At 43.2% G+C, this 17545-nt stretch overlaps 2 protein-coding genes across 11 annotated transcripts; one reads left to right on the plus strand and one right to left on the minus strand.

Moving 5' to 3' along the window:
* The first annotated feature begins 455 nt into the window (after positions 1-455).
* LOC124411738 (cryptochrome-1-like) lies at positions 456-3498 on the plus strand. Of its 4 annotated transcripts, none has more exons than XM_046891088.1 (10): positions 456-673; positions 763-1014; positions 1089-1273; positions 1575-1804; positions 1888-2055; positions 2123-2263; positions 2360-2511; positions 2581-2783; positions 2843-2872; positions 3010-3498. In XM_046891088.1, the coding sequence occupies exons 1-10, from the start codon at positions 462-464 to the stop codon at positions 3201-3203; spliced, it is 1767 nt and encodes a 588-aa protein (XP_046747044.1). In that variant the 5' UTR covers positions 456-461; the 3' UTR covers positions 3204-3498. The 4 variants fall into 4 exon arrangements, with proteins under 4 accessions (XP_046747044.1, XP_046747043.1, XP_046747046.1 ...); XM_046891087.1 differs by having other exon boundaries at positions 2843-2871; positions 3006-3498; XM_046891090.1 differs by having other exon boundaries at positions 2955-3204.
* A 166-nt stretch (positions 3499-3664) lies between these two features.
* Positions 3665-17493, minus strand: LOC124411735 (arfGAP with SH3 domain, ANK repeat and PH domain-containing protein). 7 transcript variants are annotated; one of them, XM_046891085.1, is made up of 18 exons: positions 16791-16907; positions 14499-14709; positions 13004-13076; positions 11212-11357; positions 10768-11064; positions 10592-10677; positions 10355-10511; positions 10010-10274; positions 9711-9938; positions 9400-9622; positions 9143-9323; positions 8762-9037; positions 8507-8626; positions 8201-8411; positions 7702-8022; positions 7236-7402; positions 6650-6748; positions 3665-6121 (listed from the first exon to the last, which is right to left on the minus strand). In XM_046891085.1, the coding sequence occupies exons 4-18, from the start codon at positions 11221-11223 to the stop codon at positions 5852-5854; spliced, it is 2913 nt and encodes a 970-aa protein (XP_046747041.1). In that variant the 5' UTR covers positions 11224-11357; positions 13004-13076; positions 14499-14709; positions 16791-16907; the 3' UTR covers positions 3665-5851. The 7 variants fall into 7 exon arrangements, with proteins under 7 accessions (XP_046747041.1, XP_046747036.1, XP_046747035.1 ...); XM_046891080.1 differs by lacking the exon at positions 14499-14709 and having other exon boundaries at positions 3665-6097; positions 16791-17492; XM_046891079.1 differs by lacking the exon at positions 14499-14709 and having other exon boundaries at positions 16791-17491.
* Positions 17494-17545: the final 52 nt, after the last annotated feature.

Genomic DNA, 17545 nt, shown 5'->3' on the forward strand with positions numbered 1-17545 from the left:
ATAGCGCGCATTCACATGATGTCCGGGTATATAGGTATATACCTATAAAGACATGATAATATAAAGCAATTAGATTCCATTAGATATACAATTACAGGAAAATTATTCCACACGGTGGATTAATCACCGAAATTTCAGAATAATTTCAAATAACTGATAACTATACTATCGCAGGTTCTACTGAATCAAAAATAAATAAATACCGTCCACCTGACACCCATATAATACAGTATTCTGCAATAGACACATAAGCCTGGAGTAGGTGCAGTTTAATCGGACGAAAAAATGAGTATGATCGTTGAGTGCCACGTAATGTTATATATAAGCATTCGACCGAATTATGGCTAGATATAATATATAAGTGTACTCACAATCAGTTACGCAGGCAGAGGCACGTTCCAACGGAAACTGACGAAATCGAGTACTGCAAAGGCTTGTACCCAACGAGGCCTAGCGGAAAGATGACCGGAAGCGAGAAGGCCCAGCACGGAAGTGCGAAACCGTCCCGGGGCGACGGCAAGAAGCATATCGTTCACTGGTTCCGCAAAGGACTCAGACTCCACGACAACCCGGCCCTTCGGGAGGGTCTTACAGGTGCCACGACCTTCCGGTGCGTGTTCGTTCTCGACCCGTGGTTCGCCGGCAGCACCAACGTCGGCATTAACAAGTGGCGGTATAGTATTATCTGTAGATATAGTAGAGAGATGCACTGAGCACACCTTCGTTAAAGAATCTTGGTTTTAAACGGTTCGACTGCCGCAGGTTTCTGCTGCAGTGTCTCGAGGACCTCGACCGGTCTTTGTGGAAGCTAAACTCCCGGCTCTTCGTTATTCGCGGACAACCGGCCGACGCGTTACCGAAGCTCTTTAAAGAATGGGGCACCACGGATCTCACCTTCGAAGAGGATCCCGAGCCCTTCGGACGGGTTCGCGACCAGAACATAACGACGCTCTGCGAGGAAATGGGCATATCCGTAGTGCAGAGGGTGTCCCACACGCTCTACAAACTGGACAGGTGAATAACTTTATCCTGGCATTGTACAATGCGCGAGTATTTCTATGCGTGTTTTCAATAATTTCTCATTATAGTATCATCGAGAAGAACGGGGGAAAGGCGCCCCTGACTTATCACCAGTTCCAGAACGTCGTAGCTGCGATGGACCCCCCTTCACCCCCCGAGGCTTCGGTAACTCCCGAATTCACAACTGGAGCTTACACGCCCGTCAGGGTGGATCACAACGACGTGTACGGTGTGCCCACTCTGGAGGAGCTAGGTATGTGTATTAGGGTGGTTCTTATTTTGGTCATGACAGAATTTCTTTGCGTCCACCCCCGCAAATTTTACTCATGATGTACAGTTTTAAAATAATAAACAGTTTTCTTAAAAAAAAAATATACAAAATAATCCATTCAAAAATTCCACTCCTTGGCGGATAATAATCACTTTTGGGGTGTGAGCGCGATGAAATTCCAGCGTGACCAAAGTAAGAATCACCCTAATGCGTATCTATAATTACCGCCGCCCTCTGCGACGGGAATATGAGAAGGAATCGCCTGCATCTAAGATTCTTTCAGGCTTCGAGACCGAGAATTTGCGGCCTCCTGTCTGGATCGGCGGCGAGTCCGAAGCCCTGGTGAGACTCGAACGTCACCTCGCGCGTAAATATTGGGTAGCAAGCTTCGGGCGTCCCAAAATGACGCCGCAGTCGCTTCTCGCGAGTCAGACAGGCCTCTCACCTTATCTCCGTTTCGGCTGTCTCAGTACCAGACTTTTCTTCTACCAGCTGACGGACTTGTACAAAAAGGTGCCGCATGTCTGTTTCCGAGGTAAACACTAATGCGAATGATGAAAAAGGTACATAACGAGAGATGACGAACATTTTCACAGATTAAAAAAGCCGTGCCGCCATTGTCACTTCACGGGCAGCTGCTTTGGCGAGAATTTTTTTACTGCGCCGCCACGCGGAATCCTAACTTCGACAGGATGCAGGGTAACCCGATTTGCGTTCAGATACCGTGGGACAAGAATGCCGAGGCGCTTGCCAAGTGGGCGAACGTGAGTTTGCTATACGACAAAATTTTGTCTCCCGAATGGTGGCTATACAGATAAATCTTCGCGGCAGGGTCAAACAGGGTTTCCCTGGATCGATGCAATTATGACTCAGCTGCGAGAGGAAGGCTGGATTCATCATCTGACGAGGCATGCAGTCGCCTGTTTCCTAACCAGGGGGGATCTCTGGTTATCCTGGGAGGAGGGGATGAAGGTATATATCGTTTAGGGTTCGTTAAGAGTCGTCTTATACACAATGTACCAAATGTTACATCGATTTCTCATAATGAAACCCATGATCCTGATCCAGGTGTTCGACGAACTTCTCCTGGATGCCGACTGGTCCGTGAACGCCGGTATGTGGATGTGGCTCTCCTGCAGTTCGTTTTTCCAACAATTCTTCCACTGCTACTGCCCAGTCCGGTTCGGCCGTAAAGCCGACCCCAACGGCGACTACATAAGGTGAGAATACCGTCGAGCAGCAGGCGATAGATCATATTAGACAATCAACAAGGCTCTTCGTTTCTTCAGGCGCTATGTGCCAGCCTTGAAGAACTTTCCGGCAAAGTACATACACGAGCCGTGGAACGCGCCGCAGAGCATCCAGCAGGCGGCCAAATGCATAATTGGAAAGGACTATTCACTGCCGATGGTCGACCACGGAAAGAGTTCCCGGATAAATATCGAGCGTATGACGCAGGTCTACCAGCAGCTCAACAAGTACAGGGGAAATGGTAAATATCCCTGCACTCCTCACTGTCGACATTCGATAACGTAAAAGTATTTTTGACAGGGTCCTCAGGCACGAGGGGAGACAAAATAGGTGGGTTGACACGATTTGCTTTCAGATTATGGAATACCGTTTTACCAATTTTTTTTTCTCCTTTGTAATTATTACAACGTAGTTTCAAACGATTGGCAAGCTTATGACAGTGAGTTTTCTTCATTCCGATCACGAAGGACTGTTAAACGGTGCGCCAGCGGCAGCCACGCTCCTCCAGTGTGAAGACGATGAGAAAAACAAGCATCAGACGACGAGTAACCCATCCCTGAGTCCTGCTAGACATCGGAAAATCACTGGTAGCACCTTATCCATGGTCACCCTTCGCCAGCCGGACCAGACCGCTGAATTCCCATCCGCTGGAAATGACTGATCATCGCCTCTTCCTTCTTACGGGGATTCTGTTGAGTCGTGTACATAAACAGACATACTATGTATGTAAATAATACTATAAGTATACATATAGTAATGTACATTATAATTGTTGCTTCGCCGGGTGATGATGCATCAGATCGACATTGGCAAAGAATTTGCTGTTCAAAGTCGAATCAGCTCGAGATTCTTAATCACCTTAGAGAGATCGATTTCGCGACGGAAATAAAAATGTCACTGTCGAGAAAATTTCTTAAAATTAACAACTGGAATGAAAGGTTTACATCAAAATAGCCGTTGGTTTTGCATCTCAAATGCAGTTGTCTGTAAACCGTAAAGATCACTCGCTAAGACGACGGCGTAAGATATTTCGATATATAAGTTGTAACATGACTCATTTTGGCAATGGATGACGATACTATTATGTCTGTATATATTTATAAATATATGTATACACTTGAATACTACTGGATGTCCGAACGGCATTTATTATATATATATTCATATGTATATTATTTACACGAATAACGCTTTACATTATTGTATTATAATATCAACTCTTCAAATGGTGTTTGTTCGTGGGTTTTTGTTTTACGTCTTTTCTCAACAAAACTTTGTGCACAATTCGATCGGCAATTTAATCTTCCATAATACGATCTTTCGTAAGTTGAATTTAAGTTGTAGAAATTCGCAAGATTTCTTTTTTATGTTAGATATAGCATTACAAACACTGATAGTTGAAAATGATTCAAAAATTTGAGACCGAGCAAGTCACACGACAATTTGTAGAATCTTGGCACGCAAGCTATTTGTACGGGTGAATTCACTTGGTTCACTACGTTACGTATCGTGCATATCTGTGGCTATGCTATGTATGACTTATGAGACTTTAGAGGGCCATTTGATTTTTATACAAAATCTCCGATTGTTATTCTCACACAATCATGTATTACCGTCCGTCGGTTTTCGGTTGAGTAATGCAATACATACTACGTATTCCCTATCTGTCTAGATAATAATTTACTTAAAGTTAGTACCTAATTTTATGTACTGCACATGTATACAGTAATGTATGTATGTATATATCCAAATTTCTGATATATTGTACATACGGTTGTGATTAAAATACAAAGAATACAACATTCATGATCCTAATATACTTCCGTGATATACATATTATATATATCGTTACGTCATTACTTCGAATAGATATTATATGTATACATTATGCACATACGTACCATGTGTATGTATATCTATATATATGTGTGTACATATAGATATACAGATTGATAAAAACATCGATTTCTATTTACACACATCGAGACTATGTATGGGCAGGTGTAACAACACAGGTCTTCGCAGGAAGTGTGCGCCGTTTTCCGCACTCGGATGTTTGAGATTCATTTTCCGACTCGCAAATCGATACCCAATAAATCCCAAACATTCACGTAACAACAGGTGAGTGTAAAATCGTACATATCTATTATACACTTACAATTAATGAAATATGTTATTATATTTATACAAGACTTGCAATACTGATCTATGGATGTACCGTTGAGTGCATACGGACCGAACGGCCGGGGTGTTTACATTTCGATCGAATTCCCAATACCCGTCACGTTGCGGTAATCAATAATAAAAATAATAGTAATGAAGAGGAAAAAGAAACCGTTGCGACGTGAGAAATGTAAAAATATCAGGAGCATCAAAGGTAGAAGTAACCACGAAGCGATACAATAATATTATATAAATACGCCGATACATCGCTTCGCATTGGCTCGGTTTTCTTGAATCATTAATTTAATTTAATAAATTGTTCTTTGGTCTCGAGGTATCGAAATGTAAAGTTGCTAATTTCGAATAACCTTACTACATATTATTGTAATTCGTTCTTCTGTACGTTCCTCGCATCACTGTCACACCCCTACCTCTACTATAATATATTTTCACTCTACGCACAAATTTGGAAGAATTTAAACATCTTACCGAATATACATGAAGATATATTAAATCTCTCCAATTAATTTTCGTACGTTCAATTTCTTCAAATAATACGAGACGACGTACCCACGATGCACAGGTGCCGCAGGTTAAATATCGGGTGACATTTACGTTATTGATTAAAATTAGTATGGCATAAAAAATAAACTCGATTATAATATTCACATTGTGACGATTTGTGACCGATATATGTGTATGTACAGAATACTTTTTTTAGTGTCATGCGTGGTGGTGTTTGTCGTTATAATTAATTGTTCACGAGTAGGAACACGATAAATACTTAAGTAACGCTTTGCATCAACGTTCCTCCCTTTCCCTGAATTTCTTCATATGAAATTCATGATACCGTTTCCTCTGTTCCACCCTATCCTTCATTTTCTTCACTCCATCTCTGGATGTACCTTTGGAGTACATCATAGCGGAGAGAGGAAGAAAGTTCCGTCTCTAATGAATGTTCGATCTGCCAGGGATGGTGCGGCCATCCTCGGATCTTCTTGCGCGATGACGCGTGAGGCTCATCGACGATGAGCGAGTTTTTCCGGAACAACTGCTACGGCCGTGTAGTCGAACCAAGTCGGATTCGTGACAGGCGACGTCATCACTAGAGACGATTGAAGCCAAGGAACCAAGGCTCGCCGAATGTTATTCCTGCAGCATGTGGACAAAGCTTATAGGAAACATGCCTCGTCTGTCCGGTTGCCGCTCGAGAGCACCCTCCATCCAGTTGTCGTCGTCGGTGTGCTCGTTGGTCACAACGATTACTTCGCCCTCGCGAAATGAGAGCTCGTCTTCGTTGTCCGCTTCGCAGTCGTAGAGAGCGCGACACCGCCGAAGTCCACCCATGGAAACTGAACCACCAGTTCCGGATCCTCCCCCAGGCGACGTCGGCTGCAGGGAATAAAACAGATACGGCTGTCCCAATAGGAAGCGTTAATGCACCCGCATTATTGGCATTTATGATTTTTTTTGTCTTGTATAACGCCCTCATTCCCACCCCGACGATGACAAATCATGCAGAATGCTGTAATGCTGCCACCCGCGTGTATGAAGGAAAATTATTGCCAGTGTGAAAAGCATCAGATTTTAAAGCGATAATGCGTGGCCGATGATACAGCATATGAGTCGATGCAGTGCACTTTTATGTTACGTTCAACATGAAGCAGGCGAAACATTTGAGAAAAAGACTATTTTAGTTACTGAAAACAGGCTTGGTAATGCCTTGAGCATGCCGAGCAACAAAGAATTGTCAAACTATCAGTTTCATTCCTTTTCGAATCAAGTTATAAAAAAAAGAAACGCTCGTAGATAAGGCGATCATTGTTACTGTTCTTGTTATCATAGTTACGAAATAATATAATTCAAGCGCACGGCGTACATTCAAACCTCAAGACAATCTCATATAGAATTTCATATATAGCATGTGATTATTGTTAATGTTACCGGATTGAGATTGATCGTGATATTCGAGAGCAAAGATGAGGAAGAAGAAGAAGAAGACTCCTCGGTACGCCTCTCTATTCCAGATCGCTGCTCCCTTCGCTGTACAATTAATAACCATCAACACCATGAACATCAGCATTACAACTGACAGTGACAACGACCACGGAGACAACATTAATAATAACAACAGCAACAACAACAACAAAGCGTATTGTACGTATCTAGAGCGCGAAAATTGCTTTCTTCAATTGATCATTCATATCCACATCTACACAATTTCACAGGTAAATGAATATTATGATCCATTCCTATCTGATGCATTGGTCGTATACACAAAAAACATAGCATAAAATTGAATTGCATCAACAGCACAATTAAGTCTGCAATATATTTTGTAGAGATTTTTTTTTAAAATCGGCTCAAGATGCGAGTCAAAAGGATGATGCGTCGATAGTGGGAAATTTCACACGGCCAATTAACGAGCAGCATGAATATGTATAAGTGCAATACCCATATGCCTCTGTCACCAAGCGTTGAATATAAATATACAATACAAGCGTATACAAAAGAAAATATCTGTAAATACCTTTCTCGGTGGTGGCACAGGGTTACCCAGCGCATGTTCGGAACACAAGGATGTGAGGGACTCGCTGCTCCGTCCGTTGCTCAGTCTGGTCGTGTGCTGAGCATTTTGCCCTGGTGCCGGCGGGGGCGGGTTTCGCGGCCTCTGGAGCGTAGACACCTTTTCTACACCTAAGAACATACGTACACACATCGATAAACGGGACGGAAATATTACCATTAGCTTGAAAAAAATCGTATTCAGTATATAAGTAGATATTCGATGAGATAAAATTTCCGATACCGGGTCTTATCAAAAGTCGAATACACAGACGCGTAATAACAACCGAATCTCCCTAATTGAGAAATTATGAGAACGCGACGAAATCTAAAAAAAAATCCCGGTGAACGAGACACTTTCGTACAGGTGAGTAGGTAAATCAAATTAAGAGTAAGGGTGCATTGCCTAAAACCGAGAAAAATGTAAGCACCGTGTGCCGTAGAGGAGGACGAGTCGCCACTGGGGGACCGCTTGTGGTGCAGGTGGTGTTGGGTGTTCAGGGCATTCAACGAACTCGGCAGAGTATGGAGCGTGTGACCGGCCAGAATCGGCTCGCTGGTTGTCCGACTGTGGGAGGAAGTCGAAGTTCCGGAAGACGGTAGGGTGCCGTAGTGGGAAGGTACGAGATTCGAGCCGGCTGTCCCAATCAACGCCGCGGGCGGAGGAGGCGCGACGCGTTTCTTCAATGACCCGTGAACGTTGCCTGCAGCTACAATCCCGATGTCCGACGATGCGATTGCAGAAGACGTAACTGAATCATGGAAATTTGGAAACAAACATTTACACGCGTTTTCGGCGGCGACTCAAATATGAAATCGTTCATGCGATTCAACGAGTAATGTGCGCAAAGCAAACAAAAAAAAAAAAACACAAACAAAAATACGCAGCGTGGGTCGGCGGATTTGTGATTAGGGATATGACCGACTCACCGGTGACGAGGGGTTTCCGACTCTGCGGTGGTGGTGGCGGTGGCATTTGTTGCCTATTCGACGAACTAGGCGACGAACCACCCTGCAGACTTCCGCATGTACTGCTTCGACTTCGCAAGGTCTGGGGTGAATCTCCTGGTCCTCCACTTCCACCCCCGGCGTATGACGGCGGTCTGCTACGCGATTTCTTCTCTGGTGTCGAACATCCGTTCTATGGCAAAATATTGGCCACGTGTTAAATTCAAAGTAATATTAATTCGTTTTGGTGTTTTGAATCGCGTAATCATACTATGCATTTCAACGTACTCTGTCTTCGATGATCGTATCATCGTCAGAAAAATCGGTCGAGCCTTCGTCATGCGACAAGTTCCAGTCTATATTCACATTATCAAACAACGTTTTCTGCCTCTGAAGAGCATGGCTGAGCTAAAACGTTGAAATAAAAGATCGTTATTACAGCTTCATTGTCACACATTTGACAGATTTATCGCGATCCGGAATTCTGTCGTACTGTAATATTCCGAACTCTGGATTCTCGTAAAAGTACAAGGTATGCATTACCAGTTCTTTACATGTGTGATGCCCCATTTCCTGTGCAATATCAAGCGGTGTCTTTTCTTGCTTGTTCCTCAGCATTGGATCGGCTCCGGCCCTGAGGAGGAGCTTCATCGCCTCGGCTCTGTCGTGCCTTGCGGATAGATGGAGTGCCGATTCACCCTCGGTTGTAGTTCTGTCGATGCTGCCGGCGTGCATATTTTGAACGAGAAAATCGACCAGGTGCAGGCTGTTTCCCATTTCGCGCAGTATCGCCAGGTGGAGTGCCGTCTCACCGATATCCTGGATCCAAATAAAACGAAAAGAAGATTAAGACACATTGGCAATGATGAAATATATGCCCATCAATCTTGACATGTCATATCTGCATGAACCAAATTAACCCACCGAAGTAGGAAGCGGCGCCGATAGATCTAAGTTTTCGGCAAATACTTGTAGTAACTGTTGTAGGTCCCTGTTGTTCACTGCATGTTCCAAGTCCGACAGAAGATCACGTTCGTCGGCGCATGTGCTCATAACGTATCTCTTCTCGACATACTTGGCGCGTATGAATTCGTACCTCTCTTCCCTACAACAGGACGCACAGAGATAGTATCGATATCCATGTATGTAAGGGATAATAGTACTTCACCTGCAATACTTACATTGTCGAGGTTGGGGTGGGTTTCAGATTGTGATGCAGCGTGGCTTCCATTACTTCGTTGAACGACTGATTGGTCATGTGACGTGCAAGCAATAGCTGCGCCGTCCCGACATTGTCCAGAGTCAACGATTGTATCCGCGATATATGAACACCGAGATCCCTGTGAATACCGCTACATTCGATGCAGACGATTATCCCGAAATTTGTTGACAACCACGTAGCATCTGTAGCAAATACGTCGCAAATAGGTATAACTGGGCAAAGGTATGACATTGAACAACGATGGAGAAGAAAATGACCGCTTCTAACTACCGTTCTGAGAGGAACAATCGCAGCAATGGTCGTTCCCTGGTAGCCGAGTGACGCATCTAATAACGGCCTGTTGAAGTTCGACCAGGCTGGGATTTCCCTGGCCCGCCTCAGCTTTGCCGCTAGCGTCAAAAGCCCTGAGCAAGGCTCGTTCTTTGCAGTTCACCAACACCGACATCCAGGCACGCTGATCTGCCTCATCCTCAGCCTGGAAGTGATACGTCCGGTTGTCTGCACAGAGTTGACGCAATGTTAGATACGATCCGTCGACTGTAATACAAAGATATGGAAGAATAACTCACAGCTTATCAGATCAAATCCCCGCTTGTCGTCGGGAACAAGTTTTATTTGGCACGTTAGCAAGTTGACTCTAGTTGGCGGTTTGTTTTCATCTGCATGACATATGTCGAGGAAACCCTCTGCCTGCACAGCGCACCGACGCTTCTGCCATACGCGACGCATCTTTCCCTCGCTCTTTTTCAGCAAGTGACCTGACCGCGTAACGCCGTGCTGCTTGTCGCCTTGAAGCTGGTGCAACGAGTAGCCGACACTCGCGTTCACGTTCATCTAGAAGACAAATACAAGTCATTGGGTTGGTACGTTTAATGATCAGCAATAAAAGGTACGTGCATCGTTAGCCTTCTTACCTCTTTGTCACAGCCGGAATTTCTCAGTAAACTCCTGAGCTCGGTCAATCGTTTTCGTTCCTCGTCCTGAGTCTGCCTGATCTTCTGTAATTTAACGCTGAGATCCGCTACGTATGAACCGAAATGTTCTATGGTCTTCAGGCCGTCTTGAAAGTAACTGCAAGTAAATGTAAAGTATCACGAATAAATCGTAACAACGGTGGCGTGCAAATGCCACGACTGTTTTCTTTTACTTACTTCGTTTGAGCGTGATAATACTCTACGAGATGCTGAAGCAGTTCGATCCCTTTCTTAGTTTTTATCTCGTTGACTTTGATGAGGTACTGAAAGTGCCAAAAGACATTTTTAAGATAACGGGTTGAAAATTATATCGACGTTTGTCAACGAACGATCAATCGTAGTGTTCCAATAATAATAAGTCTAACAATAAGCCGACCAGAGTAAAAAGTTCGAACCTCGCACATCTGAAGTTGAAACATTCGTCGTTCCTTCTCCATTTCATCGGCGATTTCCGCCGGCGTCACTTCGATCCGTATAAATCCGGCCTCTTTGGCATGCTGCTTCTTCTCTTTCTCAATCTTGGCGTATTTCGCCTCGTAGTCTTTCCAAGCTTTCTCGAACGGGCGTTTCAGGTCCCCCTTGACACCTCTGAGGTCACCCTTCAGCACCGAGTCCAAAGGGAACATCACGATATTGTTGATATTCTGCATCTACGAAGTAATAAAAATCGAGATAATATTTCCGTTTTGACCTCGAAACTTGAACTCGAAAAAAGTTGGTAAGTTTCTATTCCCACGAATATGTATACATATATATATATATTTTAAATTTATTTTCAATAATCTGTACATATGTACCAATGTCTTCATCAGTGCGCTGAGTTCCTTGGTGACAACAGCGAACTTAAGGAAGGCAGCGCCGATATCCGGTTCCTGTTCCTTCAATGCCGCGTCCCCAAGTTTCTCCAGTGCACGACCGAGGTACACCTCGTTGTCTACGTGAGCTGAAAAAAAAAATCGAAAGCAAGCGCGTGCAATTATATGATGCACAATTACAAGTTTGAAAAATGTTGACGTAGAGCCGTAGCACTGGTACAGCCAAGTTATATAAAAGTTAAGAATTAATTTAATACAAACAAAAGCAAGAGTCATATCTGCATAATAACGATGATAACATTCGACCAGTCATTTGTCCATATAGGTAGGATAATTCCGGGTTTAGAAAACCGTAGGTAAGAGATGGCCCGCAGTACAATATTTTATCATGAAAGTACTTTACTGTATTGGACCATCTCACCCGGAATTACCCTACAGGAAATTTCGGAGGAGGGTTGAAGCTGCAGAGTCTGAAAATAAGGAATCTCGCAGCAGTGGAGAGTCGAGCCTGCCTGCCGTCGTTGCAGCGGCACCGCGGCGGTGCTGCAGGCGCCGGGAAAATCGATCTGTCTGTCGAGTTCGGCGCACATACATACGTACATACACATGCATAACCGTATACATAACATATACATATGCTAGGAGGCACGGCACATGCCCTGCATCTATTCCCCGCATCCCCCGCACTGCAGTGCCTATATATCCCAACAATTCTCCATTTCCTTCCTGCATAAAGGCAGCTCTTCAGAGCGTTCTAAGATAGACTCTGTAAAAATATTGTCTATTCCCGACTCAACTATTAAACGTTTACTTTTTTTTTTTTATCTCAAAAACTGGTACGAAAGTATCATATTATTCCCTCTATACTTTTTTCCCCCCTCATTTGTAGGGAAAAAAGTAGCAATTTTCTCCCGCAATTATCGAAAATATGATCTAATAGATATTTCCTGCAAATCCAATGAAAGACTGAAACGTTAATTTGCGCGAGAAATATGACCTAATATTTCCTGATCATTTGGATTTTCGGTTATAAAATATGATACCTTATTTCCCGCAAATTAATCTTTCACTTTTTCTGACTTTCTTTCTTGCTTATTCATTTTTAACCACATCTCTCTCTCTCTCTCTGTATCATTATAAATTTTCAGTAATATAATACTTTTCAGATTGTTAGATCACACTTACGCATAAAAGGAAAACACTTTTAAGTCAATAGTGTGGCCAGAGTTGAGTCAGGAATAAAGCCCTGTACGTAACAGAGGAATAAAATTCGATTAATTCCTTGTTACATAATGTACCATTTAAACCGCTTGTAAGTCCTCTGCAACTTCTTGCCTGGAGCGAATTACCCAGTCATACCGCGGAGTCCATCGACTACGTGTGTCGGCTGATGCACGTGTCAACGAATTTCCGCTCAACAACCGGAAGCTTGGAAGCCGGAACTCTGCAGCCCCCGCATGTGTGCACAATCAGTGCGGGTGGTGCTATGGTATTTCAATTTCAATGCTCGGGTGTAAAGTCAAAGGCAGTGGACTGCAGGGTTTATATTATACCCACCATCAATCAATCACAGACTCACATGAACTTATCATAGGTAATTGCTAGTCAAAGTTAACACTGTCTACGGTCTACTACTCCGTGAGTTGAAAGTACACGACACATTGTATGAAAAATAACTGTTAAATGCATAAGAGTATAATCGAGAAAACAAAAAAAGAAAAAAAATCAATCACTTGACTTCGATATTATTAAATATGCATTTGTGCATCCTTACCATTTCCCGAATTGTGTATAGCCTTTATGGCCTTCTTCAGCTTCGTAAGACCATCTCTGTCAAAGTCCAATGTCTGTAATGGATAAGAAAAAAGATTCCTTTAGTTAAAAGTTATTCAGAGCTATAGAGAAAGATTCGGGTTGAACGCGTATATATCGTCGGCCTAGCCTTCCGGAAGTCGGAAGAAAGAGGCGCTTCCTGGGTATCCTCGGTATGGGCGGTGGGTTCATATCGCGGACATGCAGTGTCGGCTCAAGGTCACCGATACGCTGGACGCAATGCCGCGTCAACGCATAATATTAACATTCTCGTTTAAGCGTTTTTTTTTTTTTTTTATTACCTATCTAAAGAAAAGTATGATCACTGTTCAGATTTCAAAATGAAAAAAAAAAACAGAATTTATTTTTACCTTCAGCGTTATCACATTATTATTGTTAACTTATGTTCATTGGATTAAACCCGCGGAAATCTTGAGATCAGTGTATTTTAAATGAAAAAAATTCTTCATAACAAGTAATTCGTCTGATTAAACTAAGCTACATATGATTTAAATTACATTTTCTTTACAACGTTGCTTACAAGTTATTTTATTTTTCAATTACATTAATCCACCATCAAATATCGATTAATTATATCATTTCCATGTTGTAGTTACAGAGAAAAAAATCAAATCCAATTTGACCAGTCACAATTGTTTAAATAATCTTTGGCTGTTTGAATCATCGCGGTTTTAGACTGCGAAAGTCGGCGTGAAGCTCACATTATTATATGCTGACGCAATTACTAACTAGGCAAATAACCCTGTGATGAATGTAATACAACATGTATCTATACGTATATATACGTCTGCGTGTATATATACATATATATGTCCATGTACGGGTATGCATGTCATTGATACGTAAATTACAGGCTCAAACAGAAAATTTCTAAGTGTATCGTCATCATCGAGTTGTTAATAGATTATTATTATTATTATTATTATTATTATTATTATTATTATCATTATATCCTTTTTCTGCATACATACCATATATTGTTATACATATATATCGTTAACAACAGTTTGCAAGAAAAAGCATTTTTCGTTAATACACAGACACTGCAGCAGCGTGCATAATATAACTGCATATTACGAAAACGACTGGATGCAGCAACGTCTCGTCTATTAGGGGTGGGTAGTGACTGAGCAAAATTTAAAAAAACAATTCATATAATATTCGAACCTGCGAGTGAAAGCTTAGAACGACTGTTCTATATTATTGTCTAATCGACGTGTACATGACGACACGCGTGAATATAAGGCAAAATTACGTTATCGAATGAATAACCGAGCGGATGAACAGACACGCAGGTAGGCGTGTAACTTATCGATTCCTCCGACCGCGACCTTGCGTAACTTTTACATTCCGCAGTTACATCCACGGTGTATGTATGTATATATATATATACATACGTTATACGTATAACGTTGTTATCGTAGTTCTTCTACCACCTCCGTCGCCGTGCATCAACATCTGCAGGTGAAACCCGTCGGATATGAGTTGTGCAAGCAACGCGTGAACGAATAGTAAGTAAGTGGAGGGCGAGAGGAAGGGAGGGAGACACCTGAACAGCTGATTGTCAACGGGAAGCAGACACAGCGGTTTACATCCGTTCTACCGCTTTATTCACCGCAGCCGCGGCTCGCCGCGGATATCCATAATCTAATTATATAAAAAATATAAGGAAAAATTCGTACACATTATCGTTAAGTGGTGAAAATTTTTAAGTATTTCTCATATTTATTAAGTTTTTCAGTACTCGAGAGTAATATTGCGATATAATTTAAATTATTATTTGTAGAAATAAATCGCAAAAATCTCTCTACGCGTATGGGGAAAGGCCTGGCAAAATGGTACCCGTAGGTAAAAAATTATTTTTACGCAAAAACAAAACAAATGGTCATATTTCAATTTTTTCAAGATCACGTTTTCGTTAAAGGGTTCATTCTTCCCGGCCCTCCCTCGCGTGTTTTACATAAATTGTAAGTTTTATCCGAATCCTATCGGCGACCCCAGAGACCCGTTCACAGACTTTTTTTAAACGTATTAAATAAAATAAAAAAATGTCGTCTATCATATTGGATCCACCATGTTGACTGTTCTGAATTTCATTTCAGATTTGTAATCACAGTGACCCCGAAAACCAAAGAATACTATCTTGTTATAAATTTGACTCGGCATATATAATAATGTGTGACTCAACACGTATGAGGGTTAACGCGTGAAATTTTTCTAACCAGTTCCATATATTACAGCGAAGAAAGGTTTGGTATACCAAAGGAAAAATGCAAACGGTTATAATATATACACTTCATAGCCGTCGCCGGAGCGTCACGTCTGCATGACCCACTTAAGAATACCTATATATTGTTCTGTATTAACTATTTCGTGGTTTTACGTAGGTATGTACATGGCTAGCGAGCAGGTAGGCGATGCAGACGCCCGGTCATTGTAGGCTAACGAGCGATTACTAATCACCGTTCTGACAAGCAACGGTTACTTCGGTCTAACTAAGTTATTAAAGATGAAGGTCTCTCGAGATTCTAATCTTGCACCATCGAAACTGACGAAAAATTTGCATTAGACTGGCGATCCGCTCGAAATCCTATGTAACATGCGAAAACTGCGTGTGCTTGAACGATGTACAAAAAAAAAAAAATGTCAAGTAAGGGAAAGGAATCAACGATACTGATCATCTCTTTCGCGGGTAAAAAGGCACGGAAACAAACGGATGAGGGGTTCCACCGCAGGTTAGGCCCTCGGCACGTTCTTCGCCAATTACTTATGCCGATACATACGTATATGTATATACCCAGAGCGACAGAAAAACTCGTTCGACCCGAAGGGCTGCTGCCGCTGCTTTCGGGGGAGAGGTATAAGGGATAGTCATATATATATATATACAAAAGAGGGAGATGAGCCAACCGTTGAACGCAAGCACGGAGAAATCTAACATCGAGGGGAGCCGCCCCGGCGGCGTTTCCTGCTAACAAAGATGACATCACACCACCCTCCTCGATACTGAAAATAAATAGCAGAAGGCTATTACCGCGGTGTCTGCTTTAAAATCAGCACACGTGCGATTAGTTGTCATCATCACGCGTCGCTCCGCTCCGCACACCGTACAACCTTGCCTCGCGTTGCCTGTTTCAACGTCAACCAAAAATATTGCTGTTTACATGTTAGTTGTTATTTCATTGTTTGATCATCTTCAAAGCGATTGAGAAAATTCTGCATCGTATGTAACCTACCTGGATGTATATCTGGCGGTCGTGCCATATCCCCCCCCCCCCTCCGCCACGCCGCCCCTGTGGCAACGTATAACCGTGCATTTATTTACCTTGTGTACATACATACATGCACGTACGGCCTTAATTCTCAACTGTCTTATGCACATGTTATGAGCACGGATATCGATATCGTGGGTTGAGAATAACCTATGACGGATACGTGGATACAGCAGTAATGGTGGGGGCGGGTAAATGCATCGGTGTGAAATAATGATGATCGTAGCTACGTTGATAGATATTTGCTAATGTATGGACTGCGCGAGCAAGCGAAGCAAAGCGACGAATGATTAATGATCGTCCGACGAGTGGACTGGTAAGTAACGGATGTCAAGAGGAGGAATTGAGATCGGGATAATCGCGTGCGCATTGCGGTGTACGTACGAGAATAAAGAACATAAATCGGCGGCGACAATAACAAAGTCAGGAGGGTAGATAAGAACTGTGAGAACTTACTTCCTCCAGCGATGTGATCGTCTGCCTGCACTGAGGCATACGCGAGACGAAGGTGGAGGTGGTCGGGGAGCTGTAGTCCTCCTTGGTCTCGTCGACGAACTCGCCGACCGCGATGAGCCCTGGCATATTTGGCGCGTGCGATGTCGTCGTCGCGACGCTTGACCAGGCCGGCGGCACCGAACGGACACTCCTCGCCTCTGCGATTAGGGAAAATAGGAAAACACGGCCAACTACGTCGAGTCCACGACGGGTCGGGAAAGTCGAGAAACTGTCAGACCGTCACACGCCTGCTGCACACTTCACATACACTCACTCACGCCGCTGTATCGCGAATCGGGCGGACAACTTAACCCCTCAATCTGATCGGGGCCGTTCATTTTCTTTCTTCAGCTGCGCGTCGTTCGGCAATGTTTGCGCTTTCTATCGGCGCTGCCGTCTAAAGGCGAGCATGACACTTCGACTCACGCGCGAATCACCACCGACTCTACCGCGGATGCATCTTCCTTATCCAGGGCTCTATACATGCGCCGTCAGGGCGGCCCTGGACCTTACAGCGAGCGACAGCAACGATGCACGTAACTTGGGTTTATTGTGATTGTTACTGATTCCTCCTCTCTTCGCTGCCGCAGTTCCGCCTACCACCTCCAATAGCCGACCATAACTGCCGTGCCGCACTACTTTTACCCTACCCAGTGTTCCTTGCGCGAATCGCTGCACACAATCTTTTTCAAGATTGCTCTGCCATCTACAGTGTT

Source organism: Diprion similis, chromosome 10 (assembly GCF_021155765.1).
Source record: "Diprion similis isolate iyDipSimi1 chromosome 10, iyDipSimi1.1, whole genome shotgun sequence".
Taxonomy (NCBI): domain Eukaryota; kingdom Metazoa; phylum Arthropoda; class Insecta; order Hymenoptera; family Diprionidae; genus Diprion; species Diprion similis.